Source organism: Anarrhichthys ocellatus, unplaced genomic scaffold (genome assembly GCF_004355925.1).
Source record: "Anarrhichthys ocellatus isolate YVR2014 unplaced genomic scaffold, GSC_Weel_1.0 scaffold61, whole genome shotgun sequence".
NCBI classification, from domain to species: Eukaryota; Metazoa; Chordata; class Actinopteri; order Perciformes; family Anarhichadidae; genus Anarrhichthys; species Anarrhichthys ocellatus.
In genome coordinates this window covers 604,726-626,410 of record NW_022280091.1, presented here as the reverse complement: position 1 = coordinate 626,410, position 21,685 = coordinate 604,726, and the positions used below count along the sequence as shown (strand labels likewise).

The 21,685-nt window shown below is 43.7% G+C and overlaps 1 protein-coding gene across 7 annotated transcripts; it reads left to right on the top strand.

Moving 5' to 3' along the window:
• The first annotated feature begins 75 nt into the window (after positions 1 to 75).
• On the top strand, positions 76 to 18,320 carry smarca4b (SWI/SNF related BAF chromatin remodeling complex subunit ATPase 4b). Of its 7 annotated transcripts, none has more exons than XM_031871954.1 (34): positions 76 to 1,006; positions 1,586 to 1,839; positions 2,438 to 2,570; positions 3,220 to 3,774; positions 3,937 to 4,032; positions 4,920 to 5,178; positions 5,446 to 5,572; positions 5,699 to 5,872; positions 5,977 to 6,150; positions 6,264 to 6,449; positions 6,556 to 6,603; positions 7,238 to 7,368; positions 8,502 to 8,559; positions 8,640 to 8,749; positions 8,892 to 9,039; positions 9,153 to 9,316; positions 9,428 to 9,494; positions 9,640 to 9,750; positions 10,278 to 10,520; positions 10,639 to 10,752; positions 10,954 to 11,061; positions 11,847 to 11,933; positions 12,327 to 12,373; positions 12,459 to 12,625; positions 12,757 to 12,920; positions 13,502 to 13,762; positions 13,854 to 13,931; positions 14,030 to 14,248; positions 14,377 to 14,657; positions 15,073 to 15,181; positions 15,298 to 15,399; positions 16,153 to 16,285; positions 16,574 to 16,713; positions 16,969 to 18,320. In XM_031871954.1, the coding sequence occupies exons 2-34, from the start codon at positions 1,624 to 1,626 to the stop codon at positions 17,002 to 17,004; spliced, it is 5,046 nt and encodes a 1,681-aa protein (XP_031727814.1). In that variant the 5' UTR covers positions 76 to 1,006; positions 1,586 to 1,623; the 3' UTR covers positions 17,005 to 18,320. The 7 variants fall into 7 exon arrangements, with proteins under 7 accessions (XP_031727814.1, XP_031727813.1, XP_031727812.1 ...); XM_031871953.1 differs by having other exon boundaries at positions 76 to 1,113; XM_031871952.1 differs by having other exon boundaries at positions 76 to 1,839; positions 13,502 to 13,729; positions 14,395 to 14,657.
• Positions 18,321 to 21,685: the final 3,365 nt, after the last annotated feature.

Here is a 21,685-nt window from a genome sequence, read left to right as displayed (position 1 = left end):
TTTCTGACATTTGTGTTATTATTCACAGTGTGAAAGCCATCTTCAAGTGAAAGGCGCTGTGGTAAATGTTTGACAAAAAGATTTTGTTCTTCAAAATACACTGACAGTGGATTGGCATAAAATGATGCATGCATACATTCATAAAAGTACAACATAATTCAAAGATGTAATGCAATAATGTTAGAGTGAGAGCAAATCTGCTGTGTACAGTAAATGTTACATGGGGATGCAGCCACACTGTAAAATGTTGCTGTAGATTACATGTAGTCCGTGTTTCACTAAGTAAGCACTGCAGCTTGTCATTGCAATGCAATGATGTGTTTATTTGTAAAGCATATTATGTGAGATAGGTGCCCCTCATTGGTAGATGGCAAATGTATTTTTTTTTTTTCTTTTTTTTTGTTCTGTGAAAATCATCCTGTACAGAAAAAAAAAACATTGGTTCATGCTGCGTTTAGGCATCAAAGTTTTCAACTTCTCAGAAATCTTAAAATACTTGCATTGTATAAACAAATACTGTCGGTTAGTTGTTTATTTTATCACTTCTGTTAAAAATGTGATATTTTTATTTTATCCGAAGTACTGCATCTTTTTGAGCTTAATCATTAATCTACAATAATTACTATTACTCGGTTCATAGTCCCCAGTGTTTCATGATTTAACAGTCGTGTACACTAATTAATGAAAAAAATATCAACAGAACAAAAGTAATAAAAAAAGTGATTTTAGCATTTAAATGATTTTTAAAGACCTTATTTGAGCATATGCAGACTCTTATCCTTATATTCTTTAAGGTGTACGTTAAAACCTATATTTGAGTATAACTAAAGGACTCACACACACTGTACAGTACAGACTTTACAAAATTCAGAGCCTTGCTGGAGCTGCACACGCATGCGCGCTGCCGCACAGCCGTGACTAGACATTCGGTCATAGAAGCGGCGGAGGGGGCGCTCGAGCCGCGCCGGCGAAACAAATCAACGCTCGAAGGCACATTACGAAGAGGGTGAGTAGACTAATTGCGTCAACCGCTGCGCCGTCTTTTTCATCCCCCGCAAATACCAACTCGGGAGCGCAGACATTCACCCGGGACCGCCTGTCCTGTTCATGCGGGTAGGTCAGTCGCACAAGCACAGTCCGCCATTCCCCTTTTTTATATTTAACGAGACACCCTTTCGTGGTCGGGGGGGTTCTCAGTAGCATCATAGGCTTATGTGCATAATTGACTGTGATTGCCCCCCGTGTTCAGTTCAAGTGCAGTGGTAGATCCTGGAGCCGTAATTGCATCTGCGCGCAACGGATGATTTGCTGCAGCGCAGCGAGAGAATGGAGAGTCTTCACCTGACAGGCGTTGGATAAGATTCAACCATATCTTGCAAGGATTGTGCAGCCACATCATTTATCAGAACGGCATAGTTAAATCAGATATGCAGCCTCACTGTCCAGATGTCTCCAACAGTTCTGTCGAATCAAACCACTAAATGAATGCTAATTTAGATCAATTACTTTTGCATATTGCAAATGAGTTTTAGCAAAGACCACGCCCTCCTCCTCTCTCTCACCTTCTCTCTGTCATTTCTCTCAGGTCCCTGCTGCTCACCGAGGAGCAGGAGATCCAGGGCGATGTCAACGCCAGATCCCCCCATGGGAGGCACACCTCGCCCAGGTCCTTCCCCTGGTCCGGGTCCCTCCCCCGGGGCTATGCTGGGCCCCAGCCCCGGGCCCTCCCCGGGCTCCTCTCACGGTATGATGGGCCCCAGCCCGGGCCCTCCCTCCTCTGGACACTCTCAGTCAGGGCCCTCTGGATACGGCCAGGAGAACATGCACCCTCTGCACAAAGTAAGAACGGAGAGACCCCCCAACGTCTTGCTGAGACACACCACCTCTGTAATCCCAGTCCTTTGGGCAATGGAGGTGGCGAGTCAGCAGTTATTTTTAAATCCATATCCAGCAAAGCGAATGTTAATTATGCATATTAAGGATTTAAAAACATCACATTCACATAATCTGTAGGCTACCATGCAGCTATATGGATGTTAATTCCACAGAAAAACATTAAACTTGATAACTGGATTTACATGGACAGATTCGCATATTATATGTATGTGACTGCACCTTCAATTTAAATTTCCATCATGGCTCCACTCCATCACAATGGGCACATGCTGACGCGGCACATTGCAGCACTAATCCATATTGTAGAAAGCAATTATTACTTTTAGACTGTAATACTTCGGAAAAACTGCAGCTGCATATTAATCCATGCATGTTAAAAACCCATAGTGTCAAATTGTCACTGTCATCATCTCACAACTCCTTACATTTGATATATTATTTATTTCAATGTGTTTTTTTCCCTATTAGAACTATGTGATGTTTGCAGCTGAAACTACCAGGATGATAGTTTCGTTTCAACCCCGTTTGATTTCTCCCACAGTCCATGGAGAGCCTGCATGAGAAGGGCATGGGTGAGGAGGGCCGCTTCAGTCAGATGAAGGGACTGTCTATGAGACAGGGCGGGCACAGTGGTATGGGCCCCCCGCCCAGCCCTCTAGACCAACACTCGCAAGGTAGGCGCTACGTAGACTTAGCATACGCAATTTCACCCTTCCCAGAATTGTGCAAGACCAGTTGTGCCGTCATGTGGCCTGGCTGGCTCATAGGGAGTGTCTCTGTTGTAGCAGGCTGTTGACGAGCCGTTGTTTCAAACTCTTTAAAGTTTGTTTTTTTTGTTTTTTTTATATCAAAACACAGCAGAGCAGCTTAGTGTAACAAAGGCACTGCTATCAGTCATGTAGCAACTTTGTGGCTTTGTCGTTTGCATGCAGCAATAAGGAAGGGACAGAATTAGCACTGTGAATCAGCGTTAACAACATTATGAAACAACGGTCTGATGGGATTTGAATAGTGTGAGGGAGTGACTCATTATTCATCGGGCTACGCTGCAGGCTTTTGTTAAAGGGATAGTTACGACATTTTGGGAAATCAGCTTATTCACTTTCCTGCTAAGAGTTAGATCTCTACAGCCAGCAGCCTGTTCGCTCATCTCAGCATCAAGACTGGAAAGTTGGAAACAGCTAGCTTACTAATTAACACGTCATGTCTCGTTTGGTTAATATGAACCACAAAAACATCAATTTGTGGTATTCGTGGGATTTTCTATGGGAATATTTCTTGGTCAGACAAATATTTCCCAAAATGTCAAATTTGTCCTTCCAGGTTACCACTCTCCATTGGGTGGCTCTGACCACTCCAGCCCTGTCCCTTCAAATGGCCCCCCCTCTGGACCTCTTATGCCATCATCCTCCTCCTCCTCCTCCTCCTCTGGTGGTCCCGGCTCTGCCTCTGCACCTTTGGATGGTCCCAGTGGCGATCAACACACCCTGGGTCCCAATAACCGGCCTGGCCCTCCTGGTAGCTCCGGCCCAGGCCCCAGCCCTGGACCCAGCCTGGGCCCCGGTGTCTCCAGCCTCGTTCCTGGCCTTGAACCTGGAGGCCTTCATTGCCCTGGAGGTCCTGCAGGCCCTACTCCTTTCAACCAAAACCAGCTTCACCAACTCAGAGCCCAGATCATGGCTTATAAGATGCTTGCCCGGGGGCAGCCCCTGCCAGACCACCTCCAGATGGCTGTCCAAGGGAAGAGGCCGATGCCCGGGATGCAGCAGCAGCCCATGCCCAGCCTGGCTCCCGGAACTGGAGGCGGGCCAATAGGTGGGCCAGCAGGACCAGTACCAGTGCCTGGGCCTATGGGCTCAGGCTACAGTCGAGTTCATGGTGAGCATACACGGGAAAATGTGTGGAATACCAAGCTATACCCTGTGGTCTGATGGGCAAATTATCACCAACATTTCTTTTCTCAAATTGTATTTTTTTTATATTTTGTGTTCTAAATGCACCAAAAGTCTTAGAATAATTTGCACATATTTGTTTCTTTAGGAATGATGGGTCCCAACATGCCTCCTCCAGGCCCATCGGGTCCAGCTGGGATGCAGGGACAAAACCCAAACGGACCTCCGAAGTCCTGGCCTGAAGGTATGTGGTGCTGCTGCTGTGAGAGCTTGTGAAGCCTGACTCTCACTAGTGTGAGTGATATTAGCTAGAGGAAGAGGGGCTGAGTGAAAGCTGCTAAGTCCATATGAATTCCAGTTAAGACTCTTAATCCGGGTAAGAAAAGTAGTATACAGTTAGGAACAATATGTTCATATGCCAATATATGAGGCCAAGTGTGTCATCGTTTAAGAATTTCTAAATAAGATTTTATGGCTTTAGCATTGTGTTCACATTGTAGACCCTGGCACATTATAATGTGTTGATACAGGCTGCATCTTCTTACATTTATTCTCCCTTCCAGTATTTATCCTGATATTAATCCAAGCAAAATATTTTTGTTGATTTAAAGATGCTATTTTTGGCATACTGTGCTTGACATAGTAAGTATTGGGACACACTAGATCTCTTTCTGGCATATTAAATAGTGTTTTATTATGGGTAATGAAACGCACAGCATGTTTATTTGCTAGCAGTCTACTTCTTCCCTGTCTTTGTTGGTGCATTAACACGTTTCATTGGTGCCTTTATGGAATAGTGTGAAAACCAACGGCTGCTATGTGTACGTCATGGTTGTGCACAATACAAATAATATTCCCACTCTTAAAAACATTGCTCCATAGTGCCACCAGTGGTCAGTAACTCCCCACACTACCTATGCACACTATACCTATACTATGCAGAAAATACATAACTTCCTGTACATAACTTCCTGTGCAGCAGAAGATTTTAGGTTTCAGTGTCCTGTGGTCTAAATTTAGCTTGAACCCAACCAAAAACAGAATTATAGGGAGGGACACTAAAAGAATATGTCATGAAAATAATACATTTTGTAGACCTTTCCTTCATTCCCACTCTCCACTTCCCTCCAGGTCCCATGGTGAACGCAGCAGCACCCTCCAACGCACCCCAAAAGCTTATTCCCCCTCAGCCCACAGGTCGGCCCTCTCCTGCCCCGCCCTCAGTTCCCCCCGCCGCCTCCCCAGTAATGCCGCCACAGACTCAGTCCCCCGGCCAGCAAGCACAGCCTACTCCCATGATGCCTTACCACGCCAAGCAGAACCGCATTACCCCCATTCAGAAACCCTGCGGCCTCGACCCAATGGAGATACTGCAGGAGAGGGAGTTCAGGTACGCCAGGGGATTCACACTTTCCCTAATCTCGTTTACTTTTTCTGGAGCGGAAAATGGCTGAATCTGAAGGGTTGAATGGTGACTGCATAATGTACTATAAACAGTACATTGCTGGAGAGTTTTCTTGCTGAATTTATTTTAAGCTATTCAAAACTTTTGAAGTTTTTTCTTGTATACTGTCTACCAGAGGTACTCAAAATCCAAAGTAAAAAAAACACAAACCATGAATAGTTCATAGTAAAATGCAACTTAGTACTCCCTCAGGTTACAGGCTCGTATCACTCATCGTATTGCTGAACTGGAGAACCTGCCGGGCTCTCTGGCTGGTGATCTACGTACCAAAGCTACTATAGAGCTCAAAGCCCTCCGACTGCTGAACTTCCAGAGACAGGTATGCACATACCAAATGTTCACCTTCAACCTTCTCAGCATCGCATTTCTTTTGCGTGTTTTCATTGGCGTCGTTGGTGTTGATGATGTTTTTGCGTATTGGTCCGTGCGCGTTAACTATCCACAGTTGCGTCAGGAGGTGGTGGTGTGTATGCGCCGCGACACAGCTCTGGAGACCGCCCTCGATGCCAAGGCCTACAAGCGAAGCAAGCGGCAGTCTCTGCGAGAGGCGCGCATCACGGAGAAACTGGAGAAACAGCAGAAGATCGAGCAAGAGCGCAAGCGCAGACAGAAACATCAGGTGGAGGACAAATACAGTCGTGATGTCACCTATGAGATTAAATGTGATATTTTTTTTAACGGCTCCTCTTCATCTGTGTTTCGTCGCGTGCGCTCCGTTCTCAGGAGAACCTCAACAGCATCCTGCAGCACGCCAAAGACTTCAAAGAGTACCACCGCTCCATCACGGGCAAAATGCAGAAACTGACCAAAGCGGTGGCAACGTACCATGCCAACACGGAACGGGAGCAGAAGAAAGAGAATGAGCGCATCGAGAAGGAGAGGATGAGGAGGCTCATGGTAAGGAGGAACCACACGGGCGCAGTCACACAAGCATGAACGTCACACACTTGCCAGTTTACACATGCTCCTCCACACACTGTATGTGCGTCTATCCCCACCCTCCTTTCCAGGCTGAGGATGAGGAGGGCTATCGTAAACTGATTGACCAGAAGAAGGACAAGCGTCTGGCCTACCTGCTGCAGCAAACCGACGAGTACGTCGCCAACCTCACCGAGCTGGTACGAGCTCACAAAGCTGTGCAGGCCCTCAAGGAGAAAAAGAAGAAGAAAAAGAAGAAGAAGAAGAAAAAGAAGAAGGTATGGGGGAAACCAGGAGCTGTGATCTTTGTTTGTGATGATGAATGACTGTGAGAGTTGTATGTGAGTCTCTGTTGTGACTAGTCAGCTACTTCTTGTCTCACAGTTGGAGATCGCTGAGGCTCAGACCGCTGCCATGGGTCCTGATGGAGAGGTGAGCAGATGCAACAGCTGTGGTGATGGCATTCAAAATAGTTGTAAATATTACTGTGTGTCTATTCCAGTAAGAAAGAAGTAGTTAAAGCGGATGTTAAAAGTCAATGATTTTGCGATACCGTTGCTCTTTAAATATGTTGGGTTCACAATACTGGGAATCTGTGTTTATTTGCTTTCTGTGGTCTCCATAGAGACCTCCTTTTAAACACAGCATCGACCAAAATTCACACAAAGCTTCAGCAGGGTAATGTTTTTCTTTCGAGTGTTGTCATGGCAAAAAAAGTAAAACCTGCAAGCTGTTTCCTCCCAAAATGATTTTTTTGTTCACCGTGCAAATATTTACCAGCTATATTTTCACGGTGCACAAAGCGGCACAAACAAACATCACCGTATTATATATACATATCTGAAACCAATGGCTATCTGCAACTCTTGACCACTCAATGCCATGTGTGCATACGGGTATAAATAATATTCATGCAGCCTACACTGTACTTAAATTGGATATTTGCTCGATACTTATTGGTTGTTAAACTCAACTTTCACACACAGTCTTAACCATCAGCCACCATTTAAACCCAGTGCAAGGAAACTAGCCCTGTCCTAAAGATAACTTGCTTGGTCCCCTGCAGCCTCTGGATGAGACGAGTCAGATGAGTGACCTGCCCGTGAAGGTCATCCATGTGGACAGTGGGAACATCCTGACAGGAGTGGACGCTCCTGAAGCCGGACAGCTGGAGACCTGGCTGGAGATGAACCCCGGGTGAGACCGGCTGGAGAGAGGAAGAGTGGCTTATGTGTGAGAATGTGTGTGTATGTGGCTGTAGGTGCTGCAATGTCTATCAGTCTGTTGGTCTGTTGATAGGTCTGGGCAATATATCGATATCTTGATACGAGACTAGATATCATCTTAGATTTTGGATATCGTAATATGGCATTAGTGTTGTCTTTTCCTGGTTTTTGACAATGCATTACAGTAAAGTGATGTTCTTTTCTGAACTCAGCTGTTCTATCATTTGCCTTTATCCACTTACTCATTAAGGCCACATTACTGATGATTATTTATCAAAAATGTCATTGTGTAAATATGTTGTAAAAGCACCAATGGTCAACCATAACATATTGTTGTTGACGTATTTGGTAAAAAATATAATATTATTATTATTCGATTTTTGATTTTCTCCTCATCGCCCAGCCCTATCGAAATACTGAATCTTGACAAGGGATGAATGTCCATGAAATTCAAGGTCCAGAGAGGAAAAAATGATAAATATGTGATGACCCCTTTGACTTTTCATCTTGCACCATCAACTGCCTCGACTTTTAGTTGTAACTTAGATGATTCAGTGCTACATAGCATGGTAAAGGTGCTAACTGTATGCACATTTGCATGCTAAATGAACAACTTTAACTTTATTGTCCCCCAGGGTTCATTTGTCTTGCAGCAAAAACATGATAACTGTATGCTAGTTAGCGTAACATTATATTGCTAAACATAAGCATGTTAAATATTACCTGTCAGCATGTTAATGTCTGGTTGTTGTTACCACGTATGTCAGCTTTTATGCTAACTCATGCTAGCATGCTACGTTATCAATCACTTCAAAGCACAGCTGAGCCTAACTATACCGGAAGTACCACTCGGTCTGAGTTGAAGTTGTCCTTCCAGTTTTCAGACAGTATAATGTTTGTTTCCTGGTATGTTATGAACGGTATAGCCTCACAGGGCTGCTAGCATGGCTTCCTTTAGCTAGTTTCTTTTATTTAATACGCTTTAGGGCTTTTGTGTGTGTGATTAAACATAGACATGTGCATGAGGATGACTTGTACAGTAATAATGTGCAGATACAGGGTCCGTTAGTCGACTTAATTTGAGTATGCCCGTATTCTGTCCAGTTATGAGGTGGCTCCTCGCTCAGACAGTGAAGACAGCGAGGAGGAGGAAGAGGAGGAGGTGGGTGGTTTTAAAAGACATGTTGACTTGAAGCCAGTTTCACATTCACTGCTACCGGTCACTGACAAGCTGTCTGGCAGGAGGAAGAGGAGGAGCCTCAGCCATCAGCTACCCAGGTGGAGGAAAAGAAGAAGATTACAGACCCTGACAGCGAGGACGTGTCGGAGGTGGACGTCCGGCACATCATTGAGTGAGTACGCATATGGAGTATCGCACTTAAATACACTTTTGTACCAGTTATGTTCTATGGGCCACCGTAAACAAAACAAAGCATGTGCTCAACAGGTATTTACAAAATTATCGAATAAAGCTGCTGTGTGTGTCCTCTGCAGAAACGCTAAGCAGGATGTGGATGACGAGTACAGCGGCGCAGCGTTCGCCCGAACCCTCCAGTCTTATTATTCAGTGGCTCACGCTGTCACAGAGAAGGTGGAGAAACAGTCCACCTTGTTAGTAAATGGACAACTCAAACAGTATCAGGTGAACAAAGCCCAATGCGATCAATTACATGATAGTCACTCTCTTGCACAAAGACATGTTTAATTTTAGGACTTGACAAGGGAGGTAAATGTTTTGCTTGATGTGTTTGTCAGATTAAAGGTCTGGAGTGGCTGGTTTCCCTCTACAACAACAACCTGAATGGGATCCTGGCGGACGAGATGGGTTTGGGAAAAACCATCCAGACCATCGCCCTCATCACGTACCTCATAGAGCACAAACGGCTCAATGGGCCCTCCCTCATCATTGTACCCCTCTCGTTAGTGTAACCTCTTAATTTTGTTCTCATTCGTGCGGGAAGTGATTTACACTGCAAATAAAGAAAAAAAGGATTTTGCCGAATGACAACAGAGCTGTCTCTCATTGACAGAACTCTTTCTAACTGGGTGTATGAGTTTGACAAGTGGGCGCCGACGGTGGTGAAAGTGTCCTACAAGGTGGGTTTTTGCAGCCAAGAACATGTGTTTCTAAAGATGCACTTATTTCAAATATTGTGACCTGTTTAAGTTGTTTTTTTTATACATACTATATATATATGAATTTTTTAAAATATATCTGTAATTACATTTTTTTGGCTTTCAGGGGTCTCCTGCTGCCAGACGAGCGTTCCTCCCCCAACTGCGCAGTGGCAAGTTCAACGTTTTACTCACCACTTACGAGTACATCATCAAGGACAAACAAGTACTGGCCAAGGTGAGAACGGATGTGCAAACAAACAGGAGCGGAAGGACCCGCACAAACACACCCAGGCAGTAATAGTGTCATTCCTATTTCTTAATCATTTGACTTTGCTTGAGGTTTCGATGTGTTTTTTTCGTTTGTCGTCTCCCACTCCCTAAATCCCCAAAAGTCTGAAAGTGTTTCATCCTGGCCAATCTGACCCCCCTGTGCTGCGTGTCAGTGCTTTCTCCTAGGTGCTGCCACACTGACACCGCCTGTATACCGCGTCCCCCCCACTGTCCTCTGTGGCCGTCATGCTGCTAAGCTCTCATGTAGTCATATAGGCTTCCTGACTGCTCAAAGGTGGGTGTTGTAGTTCAGGCAAGAATCGCTCAAAAAGCTTTGGCTCGGGCCGGAGCCAGCGCGCCTCATGAGGACAGAGAGGACAAGAGATGTTTCTTTCTGAGCACTTTCTGTTTTTTGGTTGATTTGGATGCAGTTAAACAGTATAGCAGCAACTTTATCCAGACATGCTCCTCCCCTCTCCTCAACCCCAACAGATTCGTTGGAAGTACATGATCGTGGATGAGGGCCACCGGATGAAGAACCATCACTGCAAGCTGACCCAGGTCCTGAACACCCACTACCTGGCCCCGCGGCGGGTCCTGCTGACGGGCACGCCGCTGCAGAACAAACTACCCGAGCTCTGGGCATTGCTGAACTTCCTCCTGCCCACCATCTTCAAGAGCTGCATCACCTTCGAGCAGTGGTTCAACGCCCCATTCGCCATGACCGGAGAGAAGGTGGAGAGAAGGGCTCGGTTGTAGCCACGTCACATTCGCTTATTTTAAGAAAAGCCTTTGACAGATGACGACAGGCACGAGGTAAAATTGCCAAATGTCTGCCTCTTTTACTCTGCAGGTGGACCTCAATGAAGAGGAAACCATCTTGATTATCCGTCGTCTCCACAAAGTACTTCGGCCCTTCCTGTTACGCAGATTAAAGAAGGAAGTGGAGGCACAGCTTCCAGAGAAGGCATGTTTCACCTAATTTAGCACACACAGCTAACTAATATACTAACACATGAGAAGAGACGAGCACATATTAGTCCAGATGATCTCCTAATGGATGGGAAAGAAAACCTCTAGTGTTCACTAGTATTTTTTTAAATAATATAATGATTACAATGCTGGTAAACTTCTTTCATTAGTTCCCCCCGTCTCTCCTCTCCGTCAGGTGGAATACGTGATCAAGTGTGACATGTCGTCTCTTCAGAGGGTGCTGTACAGGCACATGCAGGCTAAGGGGATCCTGCTCACTGATGGATCAGAGAAGGACAAGAAGGTGAGGACACAAACACTGTGTGGGTATTTGGCTTAGGCATCAATAGAACCAAAATAACTCAGTTTTGTGTTTTAGGAAGTTGATGTGTCCCATACTGTCCATTTACTTTCCATAATCAAAAATGTTCTCAATTTTGGAAATGATAGTTGTGAAACAAGACAGCCGTGGCCGGAGGCATTGTGTTTCCTGGTTCGGTCAATTCACGTGAAAGCAATATTTCATGAACGCCTGCAATTTGGCCAAAAAAGTCCACTTGGATTCAAGTTGACATTTCTAAAAAATTCATATGCTAATTATGAAAATTTCACACAAATGTCTTTGAAGATAAAATGATGAAGTGATGACAATTTGGACAGACATGGCTGTGAACTGCAACTTGACTGGTTTGTGAAGGTAAACAACCACAAAGTAGTAATTCTAGTTCATAATAGGCTAAACAATATGTGGCACTACATCATTTATATGATCACACCTGGAGATGTATTAAAGGAGGCGGGTCTACTAGATCATTTGGCTTTCACTGTGAGAAAAGACTTGAATTGCGTATTTGTCATTCATAAAGAATTTTTAGGAAATGTTCAAAATGAAAAGAAAATAGATCTTTATTTATTTGTGCTGGTGCTGAAGTTTAATTGTCATTCTCACTTTTAAATACGTATTGCTTTAATTGAAGCCTCGAGGGAGAATCGATGACTGCCTTTGGACAACTCTTTATGAATCAATGTTGAATGAAATAATAACGTTGTGATTACAAGCTGTACGTTTTGTCTGGTTGCGTTTACCAGGGTAAAGGAGGCACAAAGACCCTGATGAACACCATCATGCAGCTGAGGAAGATCTGTAACCACCCGTACATCTTCCAGCAAATAGAGGTGATGCAAAAACATTTAGTCTCTCAGTTATTTCTTTCACTGTGTTCTGTGTAAATTTGTCAGGACATAAGGAGGTAGAGAGGTTTAATCCACTGCTCCCTATTTGCTGACGTCCAGGCCAGCACCCTGTGTGGTAGCTCTCTGCCATCAGTGTGAATGGGTGAATGATCGGCAAAAACCTTGTAAAGTGCTTTTGGATAAAAGTGGCATTTACGGTGTGTAAAATCCAGAAACATCCATGCAAAAAAATCTCTTTTCACACACTAGATTGACTTGGAAATTCAATAGGAAGCTTAGTGGTACAAGCTCTTAAACTGAAGCCTCATACTAAAGTGTAAATATACTTTGTGTATATGACTGAATTAAAGAATACATTTTTGTTTGCTTTTGTAGGAATCTTTCTCTGAACATTTAGGATTCTCTGGTGGGATAGTCCAGGGGTAAGTGCTAATTCCTCTTTAGGTCAAGATCACACACACACACACACACACACGCTGTAACCCACACCGCTTACCTTTACGTCAGCCCTGACCTGTATCGAGCATCGGGAAAGTTTGAGGTGTTGGATCGAATCCTGCCAAAGCTGAACGCAACAAACCACAAAGTGCTGCTCTTCTGTCAGATGACCACGCTCATGACCATCATGGAGGACTACTTTACCTATCGCAGCTTCAAGTATCTGCGTCTGGATGGTGAGACAGTTCACTTGGAGATGGTTGTGAATGTCATTAATTATTTTTCCCTGAAATCTTCCTGTGACACTTTGCTGCTTGTTTTTCCTTCATGTGCTTTTCTTCTCTCTTGTCCACCTCTTACATCTCAGGCACTACGAAAGCTGACGATAGAGGAATGTTGCTGAAGACATTTAATGAACCAGGGTCAGACTACTTTATCTTCCTCCTGAGCACAAGAGCTGGAGGCCTCGGCCTCAACTTGCAGTCTGCCGACACAGTGGTTATTTTTGACTCTGACTGGAACCCACATCAGGTGTGATGCACGTTTCTTTTCATTTACAAAAGACACCGTTTAATCAAAGCAACTTCAATTTGCTTTCAGATGTAGCAGAGGCAGTTTAGACAGTAAATGGTTACTAGTAGTCAGTTTGTTTGAGATCAACAAGAGAATAGTGTAAACCAAAAGAAAATTAATGTCTCACAGTATTATACAATGTTTCAATTGACTTATGAGCTTCTTTTTCTTTTTGTTGCAAGGATCATCGTGTATTATAATTCCCATAGTAACACATTATACTCTTTTTTTTTTTATAATGCATTGTAATCACCGTTTGTTGCATTATAATGTGATTATAAGTTACTTTAAGTGGTCATTGTTTGATTTAAGTAAGGTGAAAAAGGATGAAATCTATATTCTAAAACATAGTAAAAGTTATTTTTACTTTACTTAAAGCAAACAATGACCACTTATACTAACTTATAATTACATTATAATGCATTATAACAGTAATTATAATGTCTTACAACTATAGGAATTATAATACATCCTTGCAAAAAAAGAAGTGTGAGTGACTGACCAGCAATTATGAAGTATCTGTCTTTGTCCTCCTCCAGGACCTGCAGGCTCAGGACAGAGCCCACCGCATCGGTCAGCAGAACGAGGTGCGCGTGCTGCGCCTCTGCACGATCAACAGCGTTGAGGAGAAAATCCTGGCCGCTGCCAAGTACAAACTGAACGTGGACCAAAAGGTCATTCAGGCCGGCATGTTTGACCAAAAGTCCTCCAGCCACGAGCGCAGGGCCTTCCTGCAGGCCATTCTGGAACACGAGGAGCAAGATGAGGTCTGGGGCCAGGAAGTGTGTCTACGCATTAATGTGTGTGCGTGCGTGCACCGGAAACACCTTTTTTTTTTAAAGAGTGAGCTTACTTATGCTCTGCTTGCCAATGTGTGCCTGCTGTGTTCAGGAGGAGGATGAGGTGCCAGATGACGAGACGGTCAACCAGATGATTGCCAGGAGCGAGGAGGAGTTCGACCAGTTCATGGTCAGTGTTCGGAGGCTAAATTACAGCTCATACAGACGTAACTCCTCTCCCTACTTATTCGTTACGTTGCCCTTCTTTTCTTCGTCTCCCTCCCTCAGCGCATGGACATGGACCGCCGTCGCGAGGAGGCCCGTAACCCTCGGCGAAAACCTCGTCTGATGGAGGAGGACGAGCTGCCCACCTGGATCATGAAGGACGACGCCGAGGTTGAACGACTGACCTGCGAGGAGGAGGAGGAGAAGTTGTTTGGACGCGGATCTCGGCAGCGGAAGGAGGTGGACTACAGCGACTCACTGACGGAGAAGCAGTGGCTCAAGGTCATTAGCCTCAATGGGGAAAGGGCAGAGAACCAGATGTCAAATACAAAATCAAAGCTCTTTGCTTTCTGGAGTAAAGGGTCCACTCTCCATTTTGTGGTATCAATACCTTTGTTTTAATCTTGCAGTCTATGTTTCCCGTGCAGGCGATAGAGGAGGGCACGCTGGAGGAGATCGAGGAGGAGGTGCGTCACAAAAAGACGACCCGAAAGAGGAAGCGGGACCGCGACCTGGATCTCCCCGGTCCCTCCTCTTCCTCGGGGGGACGAGGACGAGGGGACAAAGATGAGGATGGGAAGAGGCAGAGGAAGAGGGGACGACCGCCTGCTGAGAAACTCTCCCCGAACCCCCCCGTCCTCTCGAAGAAGATGAGGAAAATCGTGGATGCCGTCATCAAGTATAAAGACAGGTAGCTCACACGTTTTCTGCTGCTTCTGGTGCACTTCCCTGAACATTTATAGAAACTGAAAAAAGTCCCTTTGCATTTTTCACAACAGCTCACGCACATTTCCTGAGTTGATTTTGTTCTGCCCTCACCGAAACATCACCGATCAGACATTTAGACTGTCGTGCTTATGAATTAACCCATTAGATGTCACACAAATGGCATCAAACACACGGACACCACTTTATACCAGTACTCAATGAAAAAAAGAACTAAAGTTATGAATTAGTCACCAAGCATGTCAAGAGTCAGTTATCTCTCACCCATAGTGTTTGAATAGAATAAATGAACGAAGGGGGATTTGATATGCTGAATTCAATCAGCTTTCAGGTGTTGATAAAAGTGTTTTGTCTCATCCTGATGATGTCGTTTCCTGCAGCGCCAGTGGGCGTCAGCTGAGCGAGGTGTTCATCCAGCTGCCGTCTCGAAAAGAGCTGCCGGAGTACTACGAACTGATCCGCAAGCCTGTGGACTTCAGGAAGATCAAGGTTAATCAGAAGGAAAAAAAAAACACACAACAACAACAATAAAGAAAATGTTAAGGTCAACAGATGTGGCGTTGTCTTATATATTCAGTGTTGCACATACTGTATCTTCGCTGTAGGAGAGGATTCGGGGTCATCGCTACCGCAGTCTGGGTGACATGGAGAGAGACGTCATGCTGCTCTTCCAAAACGCTCAGACCTTCAACTTGGAGGGATCGCTGGTGAGACTTACTTCACTCACACATGCAGAAAAACAGCTGCTGTCCTCGTCTGGACTGTGTACTGTTCAGTATACGGCTCTCACTCGGTGTACGTCTGATTTTTACCCACTGCAGAAATTAATATTTGTCTTACTTTCATATCTCAGCCACTACTTGTCCTTTATTTAGGATACTTGGAGGACATTATACATGTATTTACTGTGCTCTTTTGTTATATACATACATACCCTGATTGACATGACCAGAAGGCTTTGAATAAAATCAATAATACATATTTTTCTCCTCTTACCTGTAGTGCTATTTATCAATCTAGATTGTATTAGTGTGAGATGCCTAGTTTTGGAAATAAATGATATACTATTACTCTCAACAAGGTCTGTGGATTATCTCGAAAATGCAGCATAATCCCATTATAATGGAGAGGAATCGCCTGATATCTCCCAAAGTTGGCAACTCACACCATAACAATCTAGACTTATAAATAGCACTGCAGGTAAGAGGAGAAATGTGTATTTTTGGGTTCAGCTGTCCCTTTAAAGCTGTTACTGCAGCGTCACCTTAGAATATATGCATCTTGTTCATGACTGGCCCAGCAGACGCCTACATCATGCATGGCGGATGACTTTTCCTCTCTATCGGCCCCCATCATAAATCGCTGAAAATCACACATGAACTGTGGTCGCTGAGAGCACCGTTGTTACCTCTATGCACTTGATGTTGATAGTAAACAGTTCTTTTCTACCATGTGAGCAGATATATGAAGACTCCATAGTCCTCCAGTCAGTGTTTACCAGTTTGAGGCAAAAGATCGAGAAGGAGGAGGAAAGTGAGGGAGAGGAGAGCGAGGAAGAGGAAGAGGAACTGGAGGAAGGATCGGAGTCTGAATGTAAGCTTCCGTGTCCGAGTGAAGAGAGCGGCACAGGACTGTTGTTAAGTTTTAGTCTGTTGTTGTTTGTATAATGTAAGTTATCTTTTATTGTTGATTTGAGTTGTACTTGTTGTGATGTCCTTTTTCCCACTGACCCTTTATCACATGAAACACACACTATGTTCCCCTTCAGTTACATTGTTTTGATGACAAAATGCTTTTTTTCACGCTTGAATCTTTATTTATACCGTAAACATGATTCGTGTGTGTGTGTGTGTGTGTATGTGCGTGTGCGTTTGTCTCCAGCTCGCTCAGTGAAAGTGAAGATCCGTCTGGGAAAGAAGGATAAGGGTGGAGATCGAGGGAAGGGACGCAGCAGACGAACAGGACGCACCAGAGCCAAACCTGTTGTCAGTGATGACGACTCTGAGGATGAGCAGGAAGAGGTAACTCCCTGTGTGTGTGTGTGTGTGTGTGTGTTTTTTACAACCCACCATAGTTTTGTCCAGTTATATCCCTTCAGAGAGTAAGAATATTTTTGAACTTTAAAAAAAATTTGTATTACGTAGAGAAGGGAATGACGGATGTGCTCAGGTGACGACATTTCTTCTCCATTCTTAACTATATCTTTCTACCAACTTTATCTTATCAGATGTTATGTAGCAGACATTCTCTAGTTGTCTCTTGTATCTCTCCTCCAGGAGCGCACCCCCAGTGCCACTGACGAGGAGTCCTGAACTGTACCATAAGGTGGGAGAGAAGAGGGCGTGAAGGGACACCCCACCTCGTCAAGCCCTGCATTTACAGTAAATAAATCCATCCACCCTCAGTCAAATGTCACAGGACTCAAATAGATGGGACAGTACCGTCCAAACAGGAACAGATGCGTATCGACATCAAGGTGGAAACGCTACACAGACAATATCATGAAATGCACAAATGAATGGGAGTATGCACATCGCTGCATTAAACTGTTTCTCTGTCGGAGCCTCAGTGTGAAAGAGCGTGAACACAGACGGATCACATCAGCTTTTTATCTCCGTGTGCAATTTCAGGAGCGTCTTTGATCAGTTTTTATGAGAATGTTGTCAGTGTGCAGATTTTAAAAACACTCCTGGGAATCAGCTCAACTTAGAAAATATACTGCAAATATCATGAAGCCATGTGTAATTGCAACAATTAAAACTGTAAAGTCCCACTATTTACCATTTATAAGCAGTATATAAACGCAGTTAATAAATGGTTGATAACATGCTATAATGTAGTTGTACGCAACTATAAGCACATTTTCATTTTTACAGTAAATGTAATTCTCCTATGAAGACGTATTTTATATTATTACTTTTGTGTTTTACTATATTTTAGCTGACTGTAGGAGGAGTTATAGCTGTTGACAAATACATGAATGTGTATATCTGCTTACAAGTACAATATAGTGTGTTATAAACCACTTGTTCAATCTTTATATAGTGTTTATAAATGCTTATAGTGTTGCCATCACAACCCAGCATTCGTTAAGAGGAATGACGGTTTAGTCAGTTAAACTCTGACACAACAAGACATTTCATTTCCTGTATTTATCCAGATTTTCTCTTCTTTTTTTTGGGGGACAAATTGTGATCCAAAGTGAGTCCTTAACTCACCCGAGGAGTTAGAACTGGCGGGATCCAGTAAAGTGACGCAAACAACGTTGAATGTAAACAGAAAATGTTTTGAGACGGAGCTGTGTTTTCACCCAGCGACTACCTTCCTTTCCTCTTACCTGGACACACAGACCAGATGTTTTCACCTCTGCTTCACTGTAGGGATTTGTGTTGTAACAACAGCCAGCCAGCGTGGAGCCACTGTGATGACAGAGGTGTGTGCACATCGCATATCTGTGACCAGCGCTCACTGTTGGGAGTTGTGGATCCAGCCCGCTGTGGCCGCAGGGTGTTTCCAGACTTCTCAGAAGCTCTTTAGCAACTCACCTCAGTTGACTGAGGTTTAATGGAGTTGGGTCCAGGTCACTGAAAGGCACAGTGCGAAAACAACCCTGCTGCTGCATATACTTCCAATGTAAGCACTTATAACTGTTGATCGTAGACTTAATGAATCATGAGGTCGTATTCCATCAATGAGTACTGTAACTTTAATTGCTTCTCCTTCAGTTGTGTGGTGATTTTAAGATTTCTGAACTGTTCAATGTACTTTGGCACTTTTTCTGTGTTTGATTTCAAGACAAAGGACCAGAGGGACAGTGGCTCCTCTCTGCTTGTGAACGCCTCACGGCTGTACGGTGTTGGATATACTGTATAGAATGTATTTTTAGGGCATAATGTCAATGCACGTGTGTACAGCTCGCCAAGTTCAGTACTGTACTTTTTTCCGTTATGGTAGAGTGAACGACATACAACCAAAGCATCAACCTTTTTTCTCCTCTAAATTATCGGGATCTGTCTGTGTTGTGCTGTGCTCATCGTCGCTGGAACTCGAAACGTAACAATAAATCACAGTAAAAGCAAATGTTTGTCTTTTGTGTGACGTAGTGCTGAATTCATAAACTGATTCGCCAGTTGACAGAAAATAAGCTTTTGGGATTTTTTTCAAGGAAAAATTCTAAAAATGTGCTTGTTCCAGTTTCCAAATGATGTAAATTTGCTGTTTTTCTTTGCCTTGTGTGATAGTAAATGGAATATCTTTGAGTTTTAAACTATTAATTGAACCAAAAACAGATATTTAAAGATGTCACCTTGGGCTCTGGGATATTGTGATATCCATCTTTACCATTTTCTGACTTAATATAATCAGCAGATTAATCAATAACAAAAATAACTTCATTATTTACAGCTATATTACCAATAGCTGGTAACAGAGGAAACGAGGCGATCTAAATCCTATGTTAACAAAAAGCACTGCTGCATTGACATTCAGTGACTCATCACATATTTCACAATCTTTTGATGAGAATAAAAGCCTTGTAGCATCCGAGCTCAAACTTCAATCAATCAATCTGTTGATGTACTGCCTGTGTTTGACCACTAGGAGGAGGCCTCACACAAACACGGGTCAGTCTTGTCATTTCACCACTGCCTTGTGAAGCAGGACAACCTTTTTAATTAAACTGCTGAAACTTTCCCCCCGAACGTCCCAGGATTTAAATCTTTTCACAAAGGAAAAGTGTGACACTACAACGTAGAGTCACTTCGTTCAGATGTTGCTTTGCCCCAACCTAACCTTATCCCCAACTTGGCCAATGCCTCCAGCATAACATTAAATACAACATCAACATATAACCTCGACTCACTTCTCAGAAAGGTAATGCAAATAAATAAATACAGACGCTCTTTATCCAGGTGACATAAACAACCTTTCTGTACCTCATATCCATGTTTATTCTGTACGCAGGTTTGGCTGCCACTGAGAAACATGTCGAATGTACATCGTCACCCCGGAGGAGGGAACCTGGCACGTGGTGGGTTGTGGGAACGAGCGCGGTTTTAAACCGGACGTCGACAGTGAGGTCTGTGTTAGAGGTGGAAGTGTTTGCTCCTTAGAGCGATGAAGGGGGGAGGGGTCCTGGTTTCTAGGAACTAATGGATCCCATCAGCAAGTCTGTCGTAGGGGGCTAAACAGACGAGAGGCAGCAGGCTCTTTTACTAAAACTGCTAAAAGTTGTAAGAAGAAAAAAAAGACACCCGGCATTAGTTTAGGGTTGACCTCCACCACACGTGAGTGTGTTCAGTTAGCACGTGTCGCATAAGAGCTACATATATTCCGATGACCTTTTCTTTACTTTTCATTGTTCAAACAAGTCCATGGCCACAGTTCCTTTAACTAGCTTCATAATGACCCTCACACTTCTGTGTTCCAGCAATACATCCACAGACTTCTCTTTATAGATTCAATCTATCGATCTGTTAAAGCCAGGAAGTTATTCTTCTTTATACATTTTTTTTAAATCAAGTTTTATTATCCCGTGATGCACAGACTTTGAAATGCAAATCTAGAGACGTGTCCGTTCAAAAAGGCCTGAATGACTGAGGGACCTTGAGTTGTGATTACGACACACAACACCTGACGTAAAGACACACTCTCTCCCACAAAAGAGTGTGTGAGGTATCGAACGTGTTGACCCTAAGACACTGGATAAGAAAACATGTGTACGTACTGGGCACCCAGTCGGTTTTAGATAAAGCAGCGCACACTCTGTCCGTCTCACCAAGTCTTTGTTGTCCGTTTGGTTGAGAGACGCTCGTTGATATCGAGTGTGTGATAAGAAGTCAAGGTCCGTGAAGGTCTGTCTGCATGAAGACCAACATGCATTGAAACTGTATATGTAGTCCTCATTTAAATGTTTTTTATGTTTTCTGCTCTGCAAACACTCTGTTGAGCAGCTGCTTGTGAGCGTAGGTGATGAAGAATGGCTTTTGTATTGTTTTTTACGTACTTTTTCTATGTCCTTTATTAAAACGTTAATTGTTTGTGGCTGTTTTATCAGGCTGTGTTGTTTTTTGGGATGAACCACACCTGCTGTCATAGAGCTTGTTTGCATATTGATTTGGATTATGTATAAATCTGCACCTACATATTGATGAACTAATTTTCTTCATACTTATAAATTGACCCACATCCAGCAGTTCACATGTGCAGAAGAACAAGATTAAGATTAGTAAGATTTCTGTCAACTGAGCAAATCCTTGCATGTTTCGCATTCATGCAGTATTTTGCAAGTTACTCACAAAGAATAGGATTAAAAACATAAACATATCAATGCTGAAATCGTGTGTCTCCAAAAATGTCAACTCTCCCGGGGAAAACCCCCTCACAAAACAACGTCCTTGTTGTAAACGTGGTGGTAAAAGTTGGTCAGATAATACGACAGACCTTTTTCACCAAGACAATTTGACACGTCACAGTCTGAAAAGCACAGTAAATAATGATATAACTAATGCTTCAGTCTCAGGGTTCTGGTATTGTGAATCCTGGTTCACTGTCTCACTCTCATGGTGTACAGGGACTCTTGACCAGAACAAAGCTACCATAAATAAATTAGTAACACCTTTGCTTTTGCTACGATGACGAATCAAAACGTCTCCAGTGAAAAAGGCCTATTGTCTCTTATTAAGAGTCACAGATTGACTTTTTCACTCTAATGTATTAATTCAATATGACTCACTTCCATCCGCTTCGGAGGAGAGAGGCACTCTCAGCGTGCCTCACTCTGTGGGCGTGGTAACAGTGTGTGTAGTGACGCAGGGTGTAGCAGAATACATGTAATCCAGCCACTTTTTCCACATTCCAGGAATAACTCCCACAGCTCATTCCCTGCCTGGACCAGGAGCCAGACTGAGGTCCTCCCCCTCTTTCTTTCTCTCTCTCTCTCTCTCTCCACACACACACACACACACACACACACACACACACACACACACACAC